Here is a 20,948-nt window from a genome sequence, read left to right as displayed (position 1 = left end):
TGCACAGCCTCTGCTCCTCTGCCTTCCCATCCAGGCCTCGGAAGAGTGCCCCCACCCTCCATAGACCCACGTTTCAGCCCAGCAATGCCACAGCCTCTGTGCATGACCTTGGAAGGGCCTCTGCATTTCCCCATCTGAACTGTGCAAGGTCGGACTAGAAGATTCCTAGGGTCTGAACTCTGAACCAAGGAGCGGCAGCTGATTCTCACTTGCAGTGTTCTTTTTCCTCCAAAAGCTGAGCCGATAAGGCTCCATGTGATGGGGAAACTGGGCCAGGAGGGCAGAGCCAGGCTTTGCTCGTAGCTCCTCCAGAGGGCCTGACCAGGCGAGAAGTGGCAGGCCCCGGCTGACACTAGGCCTGGTTAGGGCCGGGGGACCCAGGGGACCACGGGCAGCTCTGAGGGCCCCAGGGCAGGTCTGAGCCTCCTGTGTAACTTTCTGTTCATCCTAGGAGGGCAGAGGCTGGGACCATGGTGTCCCTCTATCTGCCCAGGGCAGGGCTGGAAAGGGGTAGGGTGGGGTAAAAGAGGACACCCCCACGGCCCACAAGGCTTACCACACAGCCACCGCCACAATCTTCATGACGGACTCATTGAGGCACTGGCAGAAGCTGACCAGGGGGGCCCCACTGTCACCCATGCGGCCCAGCATGATGCCTGTGGGGGCAGGGACATATGAGCATGTCATAGATGCCGCAGACCGAGGCTCAGGCATCCTCAGTGCCCACACGTGCCGACACACGCTGGTGGCAAGGCAGGGACAGCCCTGCAGGCACACGGATAGCAGCCTTTGATGCACCGCTGCCTCCCCTCCACTCTCTCCTGTCCTCTCCTCACCTCCACCATGGGACCAGGGCAGTGAGCACAACAGGACCCCCATCTCTTCCTCTTCTCCCTTCTCCACAGCAGCAAGTGTCATCTTCTTAAGACAAACACTAGCTACCCAAACACCTGGACTGTCACCGAGCTCCCCACTGCTTCAGGCCTTGCTGGATCTGACCCGTCTACACCTCCCACCTCCCTCCGGCCCTGCTCTTCCCTTCCTCACTATGCCCCAGCGTCATGGCCTTCATCCTGTTTCTGCAATAGTCAAGCTCTTCACAGCCTCAGGGGCTTTGCCCATGTAGTCCCAATGCCTCAAACATTGCTGCCCAGCTCTCCACGTGGCCTGGAGGCCCAGCCCCACTCCCCTTGGCAAACTCCCCGTTTATTCTTCTCTGTCTCCTCTCTGATCCCTTAATATCACTTATTACAACTTGTAACTTTTATTTTCCAGCTGTTTTTTCTGTCTCCTCTGATAGAAGGTCAGCTCCATGAGGGCTGGAGTGACCTTAGGTGGCACCTGGTAGGGGCTCAACAGTGATCATTGAATGAATGAATGAACAAATGAGTGAGTGACAAAGCCTTTCCCGAAGCCCTGTTATTCTCGCATTGGGGCTCTGGGACCCCCACGTGGGAGGCGTTCACGTATGTACTACTGTCCCACGGGTGAGCTCCAGACAAGTGGGCACGCCAGACCACTCCTGAAACAGTGACGAGTGACTGCTCTCCCTTCTGACGACCCAAAAGTGGAGAGTAAAACACACACTGTGAGGCCGGCCCCGCGGCACAGTGGTTGAGTCTGATGTGCTCTACTCTGGTGGCCTGAGTTCGCAGATTCGGATTTTGGGTGTGGACCTATACCACTTGTCAAGCCATGCTGTGGTGGTGACCCACATACAAAAAATAGAGGAAGGATGGGCACAGATGTTAGCTCAGAGAGAATCTTCCTCAGCAAAAAAAAGAAAAAAGAAAAAAGAAAAAAAACCCAACCCACAAGCTGTAGCTGCCCTCGTGCAGCTTCCTGTAACTGCACTCAGAGGTTGTCCGCTGACCCAGCCAGGGAGGGTAAGCCAAGGCTTGGCCCCTGGCCTGTGGGACTCCAGAGAGGGGCTTCTCCTGCCCCAGAAGCCCTGAGCCCACCCCGTCCATGCAACAGTTACCACACAGTGACGGGATGAGGTGGGGGCCCTGCTGGGGTTGGCAGGACAGGCCTGAGTTGGAGGTGACACAGGGCCTAGCCCAGCCCAGCTGGCCTGTGGAAGCCTGGCTGAGCTCACACCCGGGTCCCTGCCAGCTCTGTCCCTCCCCAGGCTATTCCTCATCAGGCTCCACTTAGATTTCCCTGGCAGCACAAAAGGGCTCTGGCTTGCTGGGCGCTAGTGTGCGTGGGACTCAGGGTGGGGCAGTGGCCTTCCTCCAACAGGCAAGGCCAAGGCCTGAGCATCAGCCCCAGCCCAACGTCAGGGAGGAGATGGGAAAGGAGGCTAGGTTGAGAGGACCAAAGAAAGCCCCATTTGGAGGAGCTGTGCAACTGTGCTTGCTCAAACTCAGACATGGGCACACACCGACACAGGCACTACAGATGTGGGCACACCCTGATGTGGGTTCGCACAGATGCAGGTACAGAAAGAATGGGACACACACAAGCAAGGCACAACCAGATGTGGGCGCCCACTGACCTGGGTTCACATACCCAACTAAACACTGATAAACGGACAGTTACACGTGTTCAGCAAACACTTGGTGAATGTAGTCGAAGGGTCTCCAGGGTTTCGTTTGCTCTGCCAAGAGACACCCTTTCCATATGTTCCCACCCCTAAGAGAGAGGCCATGGCTGGGGAGGAGGAAGAGTGTCCAGAATTGGGGACTGTCAGATGTGCTGAGGGCGCTTCCCAACACTGGCTTGTCACACACTCAGTCACTGAGGTCCTGGCCTCTGAACACCTGCCCTTTTGGCCAAGATGATAAGAGCTCCATTATCCATCACCGCCCCTGCATCCATCCACCTGTTTCTCCAACAGATTCCACTCAGAGCCTGCTCTCGCCAGTCGCTGGTGGGCTGCAGGGAGGAGTGGAGGACAAGCCAGGCCCGTCTCTGCCTGCACGGAGCTTATACCAGCTGCCACGCAGACATTCAACAATTACACAATCATGCAACTGCAATAGGGTCAAATGTTTAAGGAGCAACACAGGGCACCTGACCAGTCTAGGGCCTTGGGAAGCCTCTCCTGAAGGTGTGCTGCTTACACAGAGACTCCCCCAAGGATGAGAAAGGTGCAGGGGAGAGGAACGGGCAGGAGCCACCAGGCTGTGGGAAGAGGGAGGGTCCTCAGCGAGGCCCTCGCAGTGGCGGCATGGCTGGGGGAGTGAGTGGGACCCGGTGGCGCAGAGGCCTGCAGGCCGTGTGCGCTGTTTGGGCCCCTTCTCAGTGCAGTGTGGAGCCTCTGGACACTTTACGCAGCAACGTCGTGACCCTGCAAGGTGGACACTCCAGGACAGGGGACTCCTTAGGCAACTTTTGCAGAAACCAGGCAAGAGATGACCGCAGCCTTAGGCCACGCTGTTGGCAGTGGGCTGAGGGAGGCGCAGGGACTGGAGGGGCATTTCAGAGGCAGACCTGATGGGACCTGGAGGCGGGCTGAGGCAGGGGGCGCAGGGAGAAAGCCACCCCTGGATTTCGTGCACGAGCAACCCGGAGGATGGTGAGGCTTCTCCCTTGGAAGAAAACCCTGTGGAGAAGTCAGGGAGCGGGAGAAGACCTCCCAGGCCCTCGGCTGGGGCGATGGGGAAGATGGATGCCAATTTTGGAAGAAGACTCATAATGATCCCTGGCATGGCCTAGAAGGACAAGATTGAGCCTGACAAGCTAGATTGTTCTGGATGGGTTAGGGGTTGTCCCCAAGAAGGAAAATGATATTGCATGTGTGTTGGCGTTGGTGGGGACACTGCAAGCAGAGGCATATCCAGAGGTTTTGTGGGATCTGAAGCTTAGACAGTTTGGGGCCCTCTTTAGGAAAAAGAATACGAAATTAAAAAAAGATACAGGCCTCAGAAGGGGCCTGTGCAAGTTGAACTTCACCAGCTTCACGGCGAAGAGTCAGTGGCTGGGGCCTGGGGGACCCAGAGAAGAGCAGCAAAGAGAAGGGAATGGTCAGGGAGCAACTGTGGCCCAGACACAGCACAGACAGGTCTGAGGAGAGAGGGGCCACGTGCGGCCCCTGTGACTGGGGATGGAGGAGCAAGGGTCGAAATAAATAGTGACAGCTGATAGTTCTTAGATTTTTCCCCTTCCTCATCCTCCCCCGGCCTGCCCACCAGTATCCCCAGACCTCAGGAAAAAGTTCAGGAGCAGGCTGCTGGGAGATACCGGAGAAGGCGGAGGCAGGGTCTCCCTTAAGGGAGGGCAGACACTCCTGGAGGCAAACTAGCACCCAGGGATGGGGAATTCCAGCACCAGCTTGGGGGAGGGCTGGAGACACGTCAGCAGTGGAATGGGCCTTGAGCCACTCTGTTGGAGAGGAAAGGAAGGAACGCCTGCAAGACAGGAGGGTCCCAGGTTATGCGGATACTGGATGTGGGGTTGCAGGGAGGGAGTGGCTCCAGGGCACCGCTCGAGGGGTGGGCAGCACGTACCCATGGTGGCGGAGAAGATGACGATGCCCAGCACGTTCATGCCATCGCTGGTGCCAGGCTCTGACTTGTAAACGACCTCGGGCGGCGGGGTCAGGTCCAGGGCGAAGTTCTGCACATGAGAGCCATTCTCTTCCTGGACCCCATAGATGAGGATCCGCCGAGCAGGGGCCTCCTCCGATGCCATCTTGGGGGACTTGATAACGGCGGTGGTCTTGGTGCGGTACTGGTGGGCGACACCCCAACCGGGAATGAGTCAGGGCCAAGTGTTGTTATTAATATCAACAACAACAACAATTAAAACATCTTGGAAGCGCATTTGTATCCTCTCATGAAATATTTGATTGACAACACCCCTGTGAGGTAGGCAGGACAGAGATTATTATCAATATTTTACTAAAAAGAAAACTGAGATTCCTTCATCCCTCTACACACTACCCAGCCACGCCTCACTCCATCCCTTCTTCCCTCTTCTTCCTTCTATGCATCATTACACCCAGCTGGGTCCCTCTCTAGCCGTCCGTCCATCTCCTCACCCGCCCGGGTAATTTTCCATTCACCCATCTTTCCCTTCCAACCATCCCTTATCCATCCACTGAAAAGCCAGCCAGGCCTGCCTTTCGCTCATGGAACCTTGAACCTTCTATTTAAAAAGCTCAGCTTGCCCCAAGCCTTCTTGGTGAGATGAGGCCCCAGTTGGGAAGAATTGAGCCACTGAGCAGCTTACCTTTCCTCCTCTGCCCCCAGGGCATTCCTGGGTCTTTCTCTCTCATTCCACAGGTACTAGGAGCCCAAACAAGGGACTCCTCTATCCTCCCAACACCACTTATTACCCAAAAAGATAAGCCTTGGGTGGGTCGGGGTGGGGGTGGGGGAGACCACTAAAGAAATATATGGGACCTAAAGTTTCTGTGCTTCAGTTTCCTTACCTGTCAAATGAGGGTCATAATAGTACCTAGCTCATTAGAGGAAATGAGAACAATGTATGTAAAGGGCTTACAACAGGGCCTGGCATACAGTCAGCCTCACGTAACCATTATTGCTGTTATCACCACCGCCACCACCGCCGCCACCATCCTCATCATTCCAGTGTTGAACACTCTGTGCTGAGTGTCAGGGATACAAAAATGAACCAGACATGATTTCTGCTCTTAGAGTCTTAGGGAGGAAGTGACTTACTCTGTCTGAGAGTCAGACAGCTTCACAAAGAAGGGGACATTTGATTTGGGTCTTGAAGGATGGGTAGGAGTTTGCCAAAAGAAAAAGGGCATTCCAGGTAGGTATGAGGTAGAGCGATGTTCTCTCTTTCTCTCACACCTTCAATAATTTCCATCACTGTTGGAACACAATCCAAACTCCCTCGTTTAGCATTGAGGGCCCTTCACCATCTGCCTCATTTCACAGATGAAGACCCAGGAGGTTAGGAAAGATATACTGATTAGCTCAAGGTTTCACTGCTCCTTATTTTGGAGCCCCCTCTCCAATCCTCAGCCATCTCCTTTGTGTCCCTAGACCCAATGCAGGGCCCAGCACAGGGAAGGGGTTCAGGAAATGCTTGCCGGATTGAGTCAACCAACCAGCCGACATTTTAGAAGGGGAAGAGAATTAGAAATTATTAGAAGTGCACACAAACATTGGTACACAAGGATGTGTACTGTAATTTCTAAAAGGACAAAACTTTGAAAACAACCTAAAGGACCACCAAAAGGGGAAATGTGTAAGTAAATTACAGCCCAGCCTTACAACAGGCTATTATGGCACCACAAATATTGTATTTTTAAGAAACACTTAATAACTGGGGACAATGCTCATGATATAACAGGAGAGAAAAAAAGCGCAGAATGCACACTGTATATGCACTATGATCCTACTTTTATTTTTGAAAACATATTTATGCAGAGGAAAAAAAAATACTAGAAGCATACCGACTCCTACGTCTACTGATAGGTGCCAGAACGAGAGAGGATTTTTATTTTCTGCCTTATAGTTTTTAGTATTTTCCTAATATTTTATAGTGAAAGTTATTATTATTACTACTAGGGGAAAAAAGGACTATTTTAACAAGGAAGAGAAAATAGGCTTAGAAGCAGACAGGCCTGGGTTTACCTGCTTGCACTAACATTTACTAGTGGTCTAACCTTGGGTAAACCCTTTAATCCTTCTGACCCTCCCTCAGGGCAGGTTATCGAGGGCTGAGTGAGGCCTGTGCGTGAGCACGGCTAACCCTAGAGCAGAGGCTTCCCTCCACCCTCATGTTTTTCTTGTGAAAAGCTGGAGCCCAGGGCAGGGGTGTGGCCATGGGAGGCTCTAAGGATCTAAGTCCCCGTGCCTCTCCGCCCTCTAGCATCCCGCCCCCAGGAGACAGGGAGACTTGCTGGGGAAGCCTGTCACTTCTCAGCTGGGCCCAGGCCCCCCCCGGCTGCCCTCCCCTCCATCGCCCAGGGACCCACTCACCTGTTTGAATGTGGCTTCCACCAGGTTGGCTGGGAACATGTTCCTGGGAAGAGAGTCAGGAATTGAAGAATTCCAGAGCCCAGGCCAGGAGGGCCCTTGGGGTCATCTTAAATCCTCCCTTGGCAGTCGAGGCCTTCCATGGCTCAGCTCCCCCTCCCTCTTCCATCTCACCTCTTCCCACCTCCGGCCACCCCCACTCCCCAGACGTAAAGCTCCAACACTAATTGCATATGGTTCCCTAAAAGCGATGCATACTTTTCCAGCATCCAGGCCTTCATCCACACTGTTCCTTCTGCCTGGAATGCCCTTCCTGCTCCTCTGGCTAGCTCCTACTCCAATCAATCAGAGGCCAAGTCTTCTCTGTCTGCTCCAGGCCGACGCCTTGGCCCACCCCTGTGGGTCACCCAACTCCAGCACGCTGCAGTGCGTCACTGGTCACGCATCTGCCTCCCCCAGACTGGCCTCCCTGAAGATGGGACTCGGCCTTTCATAGAAGTTGGATCCTTATTTACCCTTTGCACCAAAATAAATTCCAGATGGTTTAGAGAAATAAATAACTTTAAAAATGAAACTGTAAAAAGCTAGAAGGAAGGATGGGTTAATGTTTTATCAGCTCTCAGGATATGGAAGGACTCTCTAAGAACCAAATGGGCAATAAAGAATCACAGATTTTACTACATTCAGATTAGTTTTCTAAGCGCAACATGGTATCCTGGATTGGATTCTAGGACAGAAAAAAAGGACATTAGTCGAAAAATTGGTAAAATCCAAATAAAGTCTGTCATTTAGTTAATAGTGCTGTACTAATTTAATTTCTTAGTCGACAAACGTGCCGCAGTTATGTAAGCTGCTAATGTCGGGGAAGGCTGGGCGAACGGTGCATGGGAACTGCCTGTACCATCTCTGCAACTTCGCTGTGAACCTAAAATCATGCCAAAACAAAAAGCTAAAAAAATTGAGAGGCTCTCTAAGACAGACTAAAATACAAATAAAATTATAAAACAAATGACAAACTGGGGAAGCCATATGACAAAGTGTTATCATCCTAAATCTCCGAAGAGCTTTTACAAATCTTGTCCTTGTCGCCGTGTTCACTGTCTGTGCCCCTCATCAGATCGGCTCCCTGGAGGGCACCGATCTCCGCTTTGTTCTCTGCTGAGTCCTTGTACCTGGAAGAGCGCCTGGCACATAAAAGGCCCTCAGTAAATATTTGCTGCATAAATAAATGGACCACAAAAACGTTAATACCCCAACAGAAAATGACTGACAGTCAGGACTGGGCACTTCACTTTGCCAAAGAGGAAATGTAACTAGCCAAAAAAGCTTTTCAAAAAAGTTCAACTTCATCAATAAATTAGAGACATTTTCATCTATCAAACTGGTAAAAATTTTTTTAAATAACAATACATGATCCTGAGGAGGTTTGGTGACATGGGCACCCTCACATGGATCTGGCAGCAACATTCTGAAAAGTAATTTTCAATTCATATGGAGGGTCTTAAAGGCGTTATATCTTTGTCTCTAGGATCCACTTCTAGGAATCTGTCCTAAATCACAGATGCTAATAAAGGTTTCATGCCGTGCTTGTACTTCCTGGAACAGGCCACGTGCCCACTCTCACGCTGCCTCCTGTGTCTGGACCATGCTTCCCACCTACTCTTGTTCTTGGCAAATCTCTTCTCCTCTTTCAAGACTCAGCTCACACACCATGGAGTTATATATGTGAATATGAGTGCACGTTACTTCTCAAATTTATACCCCAGTAGCCGCTGTTGGAAAGCAGAATCTATAATTTTTTCGCTGCTACTAAAATACAGGTTCAGTGTAAGTGTGTGGCAGGAGGAAAATGAGCCAGAAGACTGGGAAAGAATGGTCATGGCTTTTCCTCCTAATTTCAGCTTTGTCACAAGGGACAGAAGCAGCAGGAGTCAGAAGCTGAGGTCCCAGAAGCTCAAATGAGGCTTTTTTTCAACGAGCTATAAGCAGAGTTCTGCCACCAGAACAGTAGCTGCCTGCAAAGGCTTTTGACATCCTGCAGACCCACAGCCCCAAAGCCAAAGTTAGCGCTGGGGGTGCGCCGCGCACAGCCCGCCAGAACACAACGCTCTAGCGGCCTCGGGTGCTCAGGACCACAAGGGAGGAGGCCCACACGGCACCAATGGCTAAGAGCTTAGAAATCTTCTCTGGGCACAGCCCCAGGAGGGTGGAGGGGCTTACAAGGCAGTTTTCTAATGAAACATACAGGGAAGGCTGCTTCATCCTGAGCAGAAACTAAGAACATTCAAAAGGTCGTAAGAAACCGAATGGAACTTACACCCAGTATGTATACTTCTTTACAACTTCCTTTAAAATTAGAATACTTTAAAATGTGTGCTGTGGCAAGGACGGCAGTTGAATGGAACGTCCTCATTCTCTTCTCCATCCTTTCTAACAGAAGACCTGGGATGTTACGGGGACCATCAAGGCCCCACAATCAACCCCCACTTCCCAGCCTCTTTTGCCAAAGGGGTGGCTGATGACATGTGAGTGAGAGCTGCCAGGAGCTCCTGGAAAACTCTTGAAAAGGTGCCCACTCAGCCAGGACCCTTTAGTGCTTTCCTCCAACTTTCTTTTTTCTGCTGGAACACAGATGTAGTAACAAGAGCTTCAGCAACTTTGTTGAACCATGAGACAGACTGATGATAAAAGCCAAGTGCTAAGCATGGTAGAGGGAGTAGAGGATCCTACTAACCACGAGCTGCCCACCTCTGAACGGTCTGTTTGGGAGAAAATGCAAGCCTTACCTATTTAAGCCTCTGCTGCTTCCAGTTTCTCTTAACTGGCAGCCAAAAGCAATTCCTGACTAATACCTGGGCTCATACTAATAATAATGAACTTATCCTATAGATTTTAACAAAGAATTACACTCTTTTTTTTTTTTTTTTCCTGAGGAAGATTTTCCCTGAGCTAACATCTGTGCCAATCTTCCTCTATTTTGTATGTGGGGCACCACCACAGCATGGCCATGGACCAGTGGTGTAGGTCCATGCCGGGGAACTGAACCTGGGCCGCCAAAGTGGAGTGCACCAAACTTAACCATTCGGCCATGGAGCTGGCCCCAGGAATTATACTTTTGATTATTAAATGGGAAAATGTACAACATCTTCTTTGGGCTTTGAACACCCATGGGAAGCCTTCCTCTTTGCCCCATGAGGCCTGTGCTCCTGATGGCAGTTACATAAAATGCAGACATAACAAGCCTGGGAGACATTAACAGCACGCCCATCAAGTACCAGTGCACTCTGCCCTGGGCCTCCCTGCACTTCTCAGGGCAAGACCACCACTCACCGGCTCCTCTCCTCACTTAGTATTCGTAAGAGCCCACTGTGACTTCCAAACTCACCCTAACCCCATGTCCCCAACCCAGGTCTCAAAGGTGGGAATTGTTCCTTCCCGAGCACAGCTCCCCAGAGCTTCATGCAATCCCCGGGAGGGTAAGTGGGAGCTATAAATAGAGCCAAGTCATTGCCGAATCGCTCTGGTGTTTTAATAAGATTGGAAACAAGGGAGGGGCCAGCTCTGGCTCGGGCTTTTCCTGTGAGGCTGCACTCTGAGCAGACGCCAGTTTTGTGGAACCCCAGTGGAGCCCTGGGAAATGAACCCATGCCTTGGCGAGTCGTCCAGGGACGTGGCCTGTTGTGTTCCCCTGGAATCACCTTTGAGAAATGGACGCCTGTCATGTTCCCACCCCTGAGGCGTGCTGTGGGCCTCTTTCCCCCACCCGTTGGCCCCACATCTTTCTGACTTTTCATTTGCACCCCCTGCCCCAGTGCCTCATTCCCTGCCCTCCTTGTTCTGGTTCAGTATCAGCACTTGGTAGGCGCCCACTCTGGGCCAGAGCAGGGCCCCTGGTGTCCTCACTTTCTTCTGCACGGTCTCTCAGAAGTCTGAGCTAGAAGGGGGCTCAGAGAGGGGCTGTCCAGGGTACTCTTCCCGTCTGTCTGTCCTAAGATGGGGGACAGCCTCGTGCAGGGACTTAGATTTGCCTCCCCCCACCAGGTCCCAGCACGGGGCCTCTGCCCAGAGCAAGTGCTTAATAAAAGTGGGCTGAATGGAACGGAAGTGCCCGTACCCCCTCCCAGGGCATCCCCTTGCCTCCAGTCACACCCTGTCCACCCCACCCTACTCCAGTCCATCCTTCCCAAACTCACAGACTTCCTGTTCCTAAAGCACAGCAGCCACCTTCCCAGGCTGGATTCCAGGTCTTCAAGGCCGGGCTCTGCACGGTCCTCCCAACCTCATCTCCCAGACCCCCCTTCCAGAAACTTCTGCTCATGCCCTGCAGCCTCCTTACTGGTTTGTGGGCCTTTGTGTTTCAGAACCTCTAAGCTGGAAGGGATCTCAAAAGCCACTGGGGAAACTGAGGCCTGGAGAAGGGGGCGGGCTGCTCAGGGCCACCCAGTGACTTAGTGGCAGAGCTGTGACGAGACCTCACATCTCCAGTGTTCTGGCTCCCTGTCCCAGGAAGCATGTGATCTCTGTCTGCAGCCCCACTCCCTGACCAAGAAACGGGGACAGTGGTGTCCAGCCACCCAGCTGTGCAAAACAGCTCGCCTCGGGGTGAGAGCCGCCAGGGAAAAGCCTCAAACCAAAAGGATCAACTTTCACCACGTGAAAAGCAACCGAGAGCAGGAACGGCTCCTGGAACATTTGACTCGGACACGTGTGGCTGATCCAGAGCCCTCAGCCCCTCAGCAGGGGAGCCCACGGTGGGGAGGGTGGGGGCTCCCCGCTCCCCGCTCCCTGAGCACTGACTCCTCTCACCACAGGCGAAGGCTGTTCTGAATCACAGAATCCGAGAAATGATGAATCATAGTCACCAAATCTGAGAAATAATGGACCTTAGAAAGGAAGCTTCTCGAAATTCCTCTTTCCTTGGCTCCCAGGACATGTGCCCTCCTGGTTCTCCTCCTGGCCCCTGGCTTGCCCCTGCTCCAATGCTCCACGCAGCCCTGCCGTGTGGCTGTGGGCCGAGGCTTCCCCGGGCCCTGCACTGCACCTCTGCCTGTCCACCTCTCATGGCTTCAGACCCCACTCCACTGATGACCCCGTGTCCCACGTCTGTGTTCAGCAAACACTGAGCCCCTCCTCTGTGCCGGGTGCTGTTCTAGCCTCCAGGAGACAGCAGGGAACAGTTTTCAAAGGACCAGCCTTCCTGGAGCATATTTGATCCCAGTGAGGAAGTCACAATAAGAAACAAAGACGGACGTGGACGTGGTAATGGCAGGTAGTGGTAAGGCTATGAGGAGAGAGTGACAGAGGCTGGGGGCACAGAGCCGAGGTGTGAATGGAGAACGGGAAGGAGCCACGTGCGTTCTGCAGGAAGGGCCATCCAGACAGAGGCAGCGATGGGGGCAGGGCACCAAGACGGGACCCTAAGGACATGTGGAGGAGTGGCGCGGAGGCCAGAGTGACTGGAGCGGGAGGAGGGAGAGCTGGAGCGGAGGGCAGAAGCGGATGTGTGTGCCGGGGGGATGGTGAAGGGCGGTAGCTCTAGCAAACGCTGTGGATTTTGTCAGCAGTGATGGGCCGTGAGCAGGGTTTTGACAGGATCCCTGTGGCTGCCGTGGGAGAAGAGACTGCAGGGAAGCCGAGAGGAAGCAGCGTGACCACGAGGAAGAGGCAATGCTGGGCTAGGCCATGACGGGAGTGGCAGAGGGGGACGGAAGGAACGAGGTTTGGGATATTATTTTGATGGAAGAGCTGACAGAATTTGCTGACGAATTGGATCAGGATATGAGAGAAGGAGAGACATGGAACCCAGGCGGGCAGGACTGAGGGAGGGGCAGATCTGTGGGACAAACCAAGAGCTTAGCTTTGGACATGTCACTTTCAAGATGCCTTTACACAATGGAACATCAGAATCTGGAGTGCAGGTAAGAGGGTTCCAGGCTGGAAACAAAATTGGAGAGAGTCAGTGTGCAGAAAATACTCAACATCACGGTATTGGCTATCACTAGGCGAGTAAGTGTGGGTACAACAGGCCCTCTCTTTCTCACTCTAGACCCTGTGGGTGAGAACCATGCAAGAGGAACAGAGTTGCAAGTGTTCTTGCATCCTTAGTTCATCACACATCTCAAAGGATAAAAGAGAACCGGGAAAATGGAGGGAGCCGTGGATTGATTGCATTGACGGTCCCAATTAACGGACACTCTTTGCCTTGTGATGCCATCGTCCCCTTCCACTCCGAGTCTGGGCTTGGCCACCTGACTGGCTTCGGCCAACAGGATGTTAGCTGACTTGACAAAAGCAGAGACTTGAAAAAACACTCGTATGTTTCTATTTCCTCTCTCGCTCCGCTACCTTCATTGTAAGAACCTGACCAGGCTAGCTCCCTCTTGGAATCCTGTCACTACCGTGAAATATCCAGACTGGCCTGCTGGAGGACAAGACCACAAGTAGCACAGCTGAACGATCTCAGCCAAGATCATCCTGTTCCCCAGCTGAGCGACCAGCGACCCACAGGCACACGAGCGAGCTCAGCTGAGCTCAGTCCCAATCAGCAGAAGCTTCCAGCTGACCTATTGACGCACAGATGTAGTTTTAAGCTACTAAGTCTTGGGTTGGTTTGTTACACAGCAATAACTAACTGATCCAGAAGGTGAGAGTTTCTTGAGAGAAAGAGAGAGAGACTGTGCTGGGCATCCATTCCCACAGGGGAGGACGGGGGTGCTTCTCCCCAACTCTAAGCCAAGAGAACTATTTGGTGATCTCAGCTGGGCCCCCTAGCATTTGAGGGGTGTAGGAGCTGGTGCCTAACTCGTGCCCACAGACCCTGGAAAACGCCTGCACTTCCACCAGGGACCTGTATGCTTCCCACAGGCCGGATGTGGCCCTTGCAGAAGGGACCCTGCCTAAGAGAGTCACCCAGAGGGGTGAGGTGACTCCAGCCGAGGAGCCGACCAGAACTCCGGCCCGAGGAGGGTGTTGTAAGCAGCCAGATGGAGCAGGGATCTCCCGAGTCAAGAGAGTAAACAGGTGAGAGACCCCAGTGACAGGAGGGGCCCCAAAGAACCCACAAAAGCACCCCCAAAGACATACGACCCAGGAGTGCCTAACCCGCTCCCTCCACCACCAGTGAAAGGAGACTTTCCAGCCACTTGCTCTGCTCTCTCCACTGCTCCAACCCAGTGCCAGCAACAGGGGCACAGGCACAGCCAGAAGGAGAAAGCCACCTATGGTTTGCTTGCCACTCAGGTTTCCAAGTTTGAATCGGATGCAAAAGACTAGGACAGGATTTGTTTTAAATTGGATCTGTCTGGAGTCTTAATATTAGACCGGACTAAATTTCTTAGACCTGAAATTGGCCAGAAAATGGGAGGGACTAGAAGGAGTTCACAGAGCAAGTTTAATGGGGTATCCCTTTGAGCCCAATGAACCCTTTCCAACATGCTGCTTCCCTGGGCTCTGTCCAGCCCTGCTCTCCCCCCACTGTCCCGGGAGACCCCTCGGCCACCAGGGATGACCTAACGTCCCTACCCGCTGATCTCTAGCTCAGACTCTCCCACAAGATTCAGATGCACTAGCCAATCACCAGCTGACACCTCCCCCGGGATGTCTGCACTCACTCCAGCACCGTCCTCTGGCTCAGTGACCACACCACCATCCACTCGGGTGCTCAGGCCAGAAACCTTCGTGCTGTCACAACCAGCACCACCACCTCCTCCACCCGCCCTTCCACCTTGCCCGTCCCCTGCTGATTCCACCTCCTGAGCAGCCCTGCAGCGTACCCGCTGCCCCATGCCCACGGCCACCACCCTGGCCCAGCCCCTGCCTGTCTTCCCCTCCTACCACACCCCCGTCCCAACCCACCACCGCTCCGGCAGCCAGAGAGAGCCTTCTGAATGGGATCATGCCATGGCTGTGTTTACAACCCATTTCCTGTGGCCTTTGGGATAAAACACAATGTTTGCCCTGGGTCACAATGCTCTTCATGGTCCAATTTCTCCAGCAACGACTGTCCACTGCCCCCCACACCTCATGCCCCAGTCACACTGATGGACTGTAATTTCTCCCCACACTGCTCCCTCTCAGCTCAGGGCCTTTGCATAGCTGTTCCCTTCACCAGGAAGGCCCTCCCAACCTCCCCTGCCCTCCCACTCATTCCATCCTCTAACTATGGCAGCTTTGCCTCCTCTGACCCTATCCATCGCCCCAACCCACAGCCCCTGCCTGCTCCATTGCAGGCCCACCGCCACATTGTCACTCTCAACTCTTTCTCTCCTTCAGGACCAGGGCCAGCCTTGGGTGCCGGCACAGGGCTGGCGTTGGTGAAGTGGTGAATGAGGGACAAGAGGAGAGGGGCCTGTAGGGAGTCAGGGGAGGGGAGTCAGATGTGGGTGCATCACCGGGCCTGCGGCACTTTCCTGGGGGGTAGCAGAGCCCGCATGGCGCAGGCAGGGGCATCACAAGGTGAACAGCGCGGCCCACGGAGTCAGACAGGCCCGGGTTGAATCCTGGCTCTACGACCTGCGTCACATCCTCTTTTTGAGCCTTATTCCCTCGTCTGTAAAAAGGGGACCAATAAGGAAAGGCAGTGGGGGAACCAGTGACTGCTGGCCTTCCGCCCCAGGGGCTGCTGCGCGGGAGCAAGTTCAGTCTGTGACTGGTGCTCACTGACACCTGCTCCGGGCCAGGCCGCGTGCGTGCTGGTGCTGGGCTCCCAGAGGAGCTGACCCTGTCCTGCCCTCCACGTGCCCCCAGCCTGACCGTGGCAGATGGTGGATGTGGGCCCAGCGGGGAGCACATGGCTGAGGGAGCAGAGACAACCTTTGCAGGGCCTCGGTGGCGGCCCCCCTTGTTACCACGAGTGATGGAGAGCAGACGTGGAGCGCCCCACCCCCTTGCCTATCCTGCCTCTGGTCGCATTGCGGGGCTGGGCCTGGGAGCGGTGGCCCCAGCCCGGGCACAGTGTTCCCCAGCAGGGTGTCAGTGGCGAGGGTTACCGGATGAGGTCCAGCAGGGCATCAGCTGAGCTCATGATGGGCTTCCCAGTCTGCTCTGTAATCTCCTTCTGGGCCGCCCCGCCCGGGTGGATGACGGAGACCATGATGATGCCCACAATGACTGCCACGAAGGTGGTCCACAGGTAGTATGCCACGGTGAGGATGCCCAGGCGGCTGGAGGTCTTGGCATCCAGGGAGGCGAGGCCGGACATCAAGCTGGGAGAACGAAGTGGGTCAGGGTCTGTGGGTGGGGCAGGCCCTGCTCCGGCTCTGCCCAGCACCCTCACAGTGCTCTGGGGAATGTGCAGGCATGGGATCCCCCCAGTAATCCAGGCCTTGCAACTCCGCCCACCCTCTTTCTGCTCTGCTCTCTCCCCCATGCCCAGGGTCACTAGCCAAGGCTTTCACGCCTCAAGACCTTTCCATGTGCTGTTTCCTGTTTGGTGTCCTAACTCCTACCTACTAGGTTAGACTTAGTGTCACTTCTTTGGTGAAATCTGTGTGGACTACCTGCCTCTCCCCGAGTTAGGAGCCCCTTCTGGGGCTCCCACAGCCCCCAGCGTCCTCTGTCATGACCCTGGTTGTCACTGTCTGTTTACCTGTCTGTCTCTCTCATCAGATTGAGGACATGTGGGAAGAGGGGCAGTTCTGACTTCTCTGTGGGTCCCCAGTGCCCAGTGTGAACTCTTGGTGCTGCCACCAAGCAGCTGGCTCCTGCAGGCTTGCTGACTGAACCCATGAGGGAGAGTGAGTGAGCTGGCATCCTGGGCTGGGAGCTGGTGACCTGGCTCCTAGTCCTAGCTCTGCTCACTGGCTATGTGACCTCCCCCACCTTTGGGCCTCAGGAGCCCCATCTATAAAATGGGGCCATGGTTAGCTTTTCCCCGAGAGGTGCCACCCTGTGGCCATCATGGGTTAGTACCTGGGCCCAGACTCCCCTTCGAGGGAGGTTGTGTTGAGGGGGCTTGTGGGTCTCTCTCCTCTTGGGTCCTCTCCCCCCTGCCCACCTGTGCAGGTCAGCTTGGAGCTCCTCTCCTCGTGGGGTAGAGGGTGGGGTGGGGGGAGGGGAGTGGGAGACTAGTTAAGGAGATGCTTGTGCTTTGCTGCCAAAAGGATTTTTCCCCAAAGCTCTTTCATTCTTTCAGATAATGGAAGTATTTGTCTGGTTTTAATCATGTAAACAAGAGCGGATAATCCTCCCGTCTGGTCCCGTTCCTCTTATCGTCAGGCTGCAGACAGGCCACCTCAGCATCAGAGCCGAGCTCCGGAGCCTCCCCCACCCTCACACAGGCTGGAACGGCTGCCCGCGAGCAGCTCTTTCCTGCTGGCTGTAGCGAAGGCTCGCTCTTCTGTTAAGTCACAGTTTAAGGGGCCTCTCCTCTAGGAAGACTTCCCTGACCATCAGGCAGGGTGAAGCCCCGTCTCTGGGCTCCCATAACCCCCGTGCTGCCCACTGTCTCGGCCCCACCACACTGAGCTGCTGATTGTTTACTAGAAGCGTCTCCAGGGCTGGGCCTGGGTCTGATTCAGTGCTGGGTCTGCTGAGCCAGGCGCAGGGCCCTGCTGAGGTCAGCTTGGTAGCAGTTTGCTGAATGAAGGAGTGAATGAATGAATGAATGAGTCAGTGCTTACAAACTCCATTCATCCTTGTCTGCCAGGACGCCATATGTTAGTGACAGGCTTAGAGTGGGTCTCAGACACCAATCCTGAAGGGCTCATAATGAGATTGTGCGGCCAAGGGAAATGGGGGCGCCCTGCAGTCACTGTCCCCGAGAGGGATCATCCCCAGACCAGGGCCAGCACGTCAGCCTGGGACTGAACAGTCCTCTGACCAGCACAGACTCCCCCAGGGCCAAGTCCAACTACCTCAGGCCACAGGGAGGCCACGGCCCGGAGAGGAGGACCTGCCTGAGGTCACACAGAAAGCTGGTGGCCACCCGGACCAGAACTCAGGCCCCAACTCCAGGCCTGTCCTCTTTCATGCCTGTAGCTATTCAAACCTTCAGGGCACTCCCACTCTGTGCCATGCCCTGTGCCCACAGAAGGAAATCAGAATCAGTCCCCAGCCTCAAGTAGCTTCTGGTCTGGTGGGCCAGCGGGGAGGAGACAGACACGGACACTTGAGACAAGCGGACTCAAGTAGCCAGTGGACAAGGTGGATGCATCAGTAGCATAAGAGAGGGGATAAGGACATGCTGCCTTTATTCAGAGGAGGGAGGGATCGTTAGTGGCTAGGAGAGTCAGGAAGGGCTTCCTGGAGGAGGGGGTCCTTGGAGTTGGTCCTTGGAGGATGAGGAGGATTTGGAGATGTGGCAGGTGTGCCAGGCAGTGGGAGAGCAGAAGCCAACAGGGAGGCTGAGAGGCTGGAAAGTGTGGGGACACTTGTTTAATGTGGCCAGGGCTTAGGTCATATTTGAGGCACAGCGATATGTGAGGCAGAAAAGGCAGACAGAACTCAGCAGTGAGGGAGGCCATGAGTGCCAGGCCAAGGGGGACACAGAGGAGAGAGGGGTCCAGCACAGCTCATCCAGCAGAATTTGCTGGATGTCTGAGAAGGAAGAACTAAGATTTGAGAATACCAAAGTAAAAAGGAGGATCATTCTTTTAAGAGCAAAAACCTGGGACCGATTTAAGAAATCATCAATGCAGATTAGATGAAAAGTTACAGCACATCCTGGGGCTGGCCCTGTGGTCTAGTGGTTAAGTTTGGTGCATTCTGCTTCGGGGGCCCAGGTTTGGTTCCTGGGTGCAGACCTGAACCACTTGGCGGCCATGCTGTGGTGGCAACACACATACAAAATAGAGGAAGCTTGGCACAGATGTTAGCTCAGGGCAAATCTTCTCAAGCAAAAAGAGGGAGATTGGCAACAGATGTTAGCTCAGGGAGACTCTTCCTCAAAAAAAAAAATTACGGCACATCTACGCAATGGAGTTAGAAGTGACGGTGTCACTGGAGAGATGTTCCTATTTAATGCTACATGGAGAAGCAAGGTACCAGATAGTTGAGGCTCTGCAGGGGCCCTGGAGCTCCTGTGAAGAGACCCCTCTCCGGGCCTGCGGTCCAGACATACACAGATGTGCTTGGGCAACTGTGCAGGAGAGGGGTGCAGATGAAAATCAGATCAGAAGGGGGCAAAGGGCCCCTCAGAAGGCCACCCTGAGCAAGAAGAAGCCTAACATGGGGGTGGTGCCACCTCAGGGGCAGACAGGATGTTGGAGGGAGGGAGCGCATGTTCCAGATATGACAAGAGGGGGCCCCTGCCCTAGGGGCTCTGGGAGGGAGAGAGTGATGGATAAAGCAGGAAGAATTCCTTCTCCTGCGACCCAAGCAGTTCTGCTCTGGAAGCTGCTCCCCTCGCAGATGGAAGGGTTTCCTACGCTGAAGAGAGGCGAGCAGCGCAGGCCGGAGCAGGCGGGGAGGGAACTGCTGGCAACAGCACAGAGCAGACCCTCCTCTCCAGGCTGCCGCCCGCAGTGCCAGGGTGACGGCGGCGAAGGCAGAGGCCAGGCAGGATGGGAGCTGAGCATGTGGGGGCCCAGATTCCACGTGAGACAAGGTCCCCCGCTGGCAAACGCACAGCAACAGGAAGCAGGGTTCGAGGTCCTGCTATGTAGCTGGTGGCGGCTCCTCAAGGTTGAGAATTTCGGGCCACGCTGTTCACGTGACCTCTCTGAAAACCTCTAAGCCCAGGCAGAGCAGTTTGTGGGGAGTATTAGGTCATGTGGACGTGCAGAGAAAAACTCTACAAAGTCTCACAGTAGCTGTCTTTGGGTGATGGGTTATGGGTAATTCTCGTTTTGTTTTTAATGTTTTTCCACATCCTCTATTATTTCTAGAATGAGCATGTCCTGCTTGTATGATGGAAAATACAACCTCTTGTGTACCCAGCAGCCACGGAAACCGTAATTGTCTGGAGCTTAACTGTCCCAAATGCCCGAACATCCACCTCGTTTGAGCCTTAACGTTCTGAGTCAACGCTGCTGACCTGGAGTTGTAATGTGGGCCACATCCGTCACTGTAAATTTTCTAGGAGTCACAGTAAACCAAGTCAAAAGAAACAGGTGAAATCCATTTTTGGTGAAATTAGTTTTGATAATTATTTAACCTAGTATATCTGAAATATTATTTCAATGTGTAATCAATATACAAATGTTTATAAAAACTGCTTCAGGTTTTAAAATTTTAAGTTAAATTAATTTTTTAAAAAGGTTCAGTCCCTCAGTTGCACCAGGCACCTTTTAAGGGTTCAACAGTCACCTTCAGTCACATGACCAGTGACGACCTTACTGGCTGCGCAGTGGAGGTACAGATAAGGAAAATAAAGCTCAGGGGTGGAGACGATAGACCGAGCCCCCAACCAGTAAGTTGTAGAGTCAAGACTGGAACGGTGGGTTTCTGATCCAAAACCCCGGGGGTTTCCCCGTCTCCCACAGTACCTCTCCGTGGTACAGACCTGGGTTAACCCCTGTAGGAGAAAAAGGTCTTCCGGTTTTGGCTGTGATTGCAATGTGATTCAGCCCATGTAATGCCTCTTTAGTCCAGCTCTTAGAGTTCATGACCTGCCCCATGGTTACAGCCTTCAGATTTGTGGTGGTGAGCTCCCTGTCTCTAGAGGTATCCAAGTGGAGCCTGGATGGCCACCTGTTGCAATGCTGGATCAAGGCTTCCAGATTGAGTGGGAGGTTCCATGAGGATGATGTCAGAGGTCCCTTCTGACTGATTTACGGTGAGGGGGAAATAGGCAACCTGGCCTCCCCGACTCCCAGCATGGCTGGGTGTTCCTAGGAGCCCCCGAAATCCTCGAGAGCCCTGGGGACGAGTCTCAGGAAGCCCAGAGGTCTGGGACTCCCTCCCAAGCCATCTGGCCACCCCCCACAGCCCAGGGATTGTGGTTCGAGAGATTTCGGGGATTGGGAGTTGGCTGGGCTCCAGGGCCCAGTTCCCTTCAATCTGGTAATTGCTCCCCTTGCAGGGGTGGGAGAAGGGAGGCAGCAGCTGCCAGCTCCTCACGGAGGGAGAAAACGGCACTTGCTGACCCTCACCTGGTCCTCACACCAA

At 53.9% G+C, this 20,948-nt stretch overlaps 1 protein-coding gene across 2 annotated transcripts in view; it reads right to left on the bottom strand.

Annotated features, from left to right (window-relative positions):
• The window catches only part of SLC1A7 (solute carrier family 1 member 7), a 78,010-nt gene that overhangs the window by 5,593 nt on the left and 51,469 nt on the right, over positions 1 to 20,948 (bottom strand). For both annotated transcript variants that reach the window (XM_046660084.1, XM_046660086.1), the window contains 4 exons: positions 15,890 to 16,105; positions 6,906 to 6,948; positions 4,455 to 4,677; positions 557 to 656 (listed from right to left, as the gene is read on the bottom strand). In XM_046660084.1, the coding sequence (XP_046516040.1) occupies positions 557 to 656; positions 4,455 to 4,677; positions 6,906 to 6,948; positions 15,890 to 16,105 (582 nt within the window). The remainder of the gene's footprint in view (positions 1 to 556; positions 657 to 4,454; positions 4,678 to 6,905; positions 6,949 to 15,889; positions 16,106 to 20,948) is intronic.

This window comes from Equus quagga, chromosome 5, assembly GCF_021613505.1.
Source record: "Equus quagga isolate Etosha38 chromosome 5, UCLA_HA_Equagga_1.0, whole genome shotgun sequence".
In the NCBI taxonomy this organism is placed as follows: Eukaryota; Metazoa; Chordata; class Mammalia; order Perissodactyla; family Equidae; genus Equus; species Equus quagga.
Note: the sequence above shows the minus strand (reverse complement) of the source record. Positions and strands in the feature narration are given on the sequence as shown.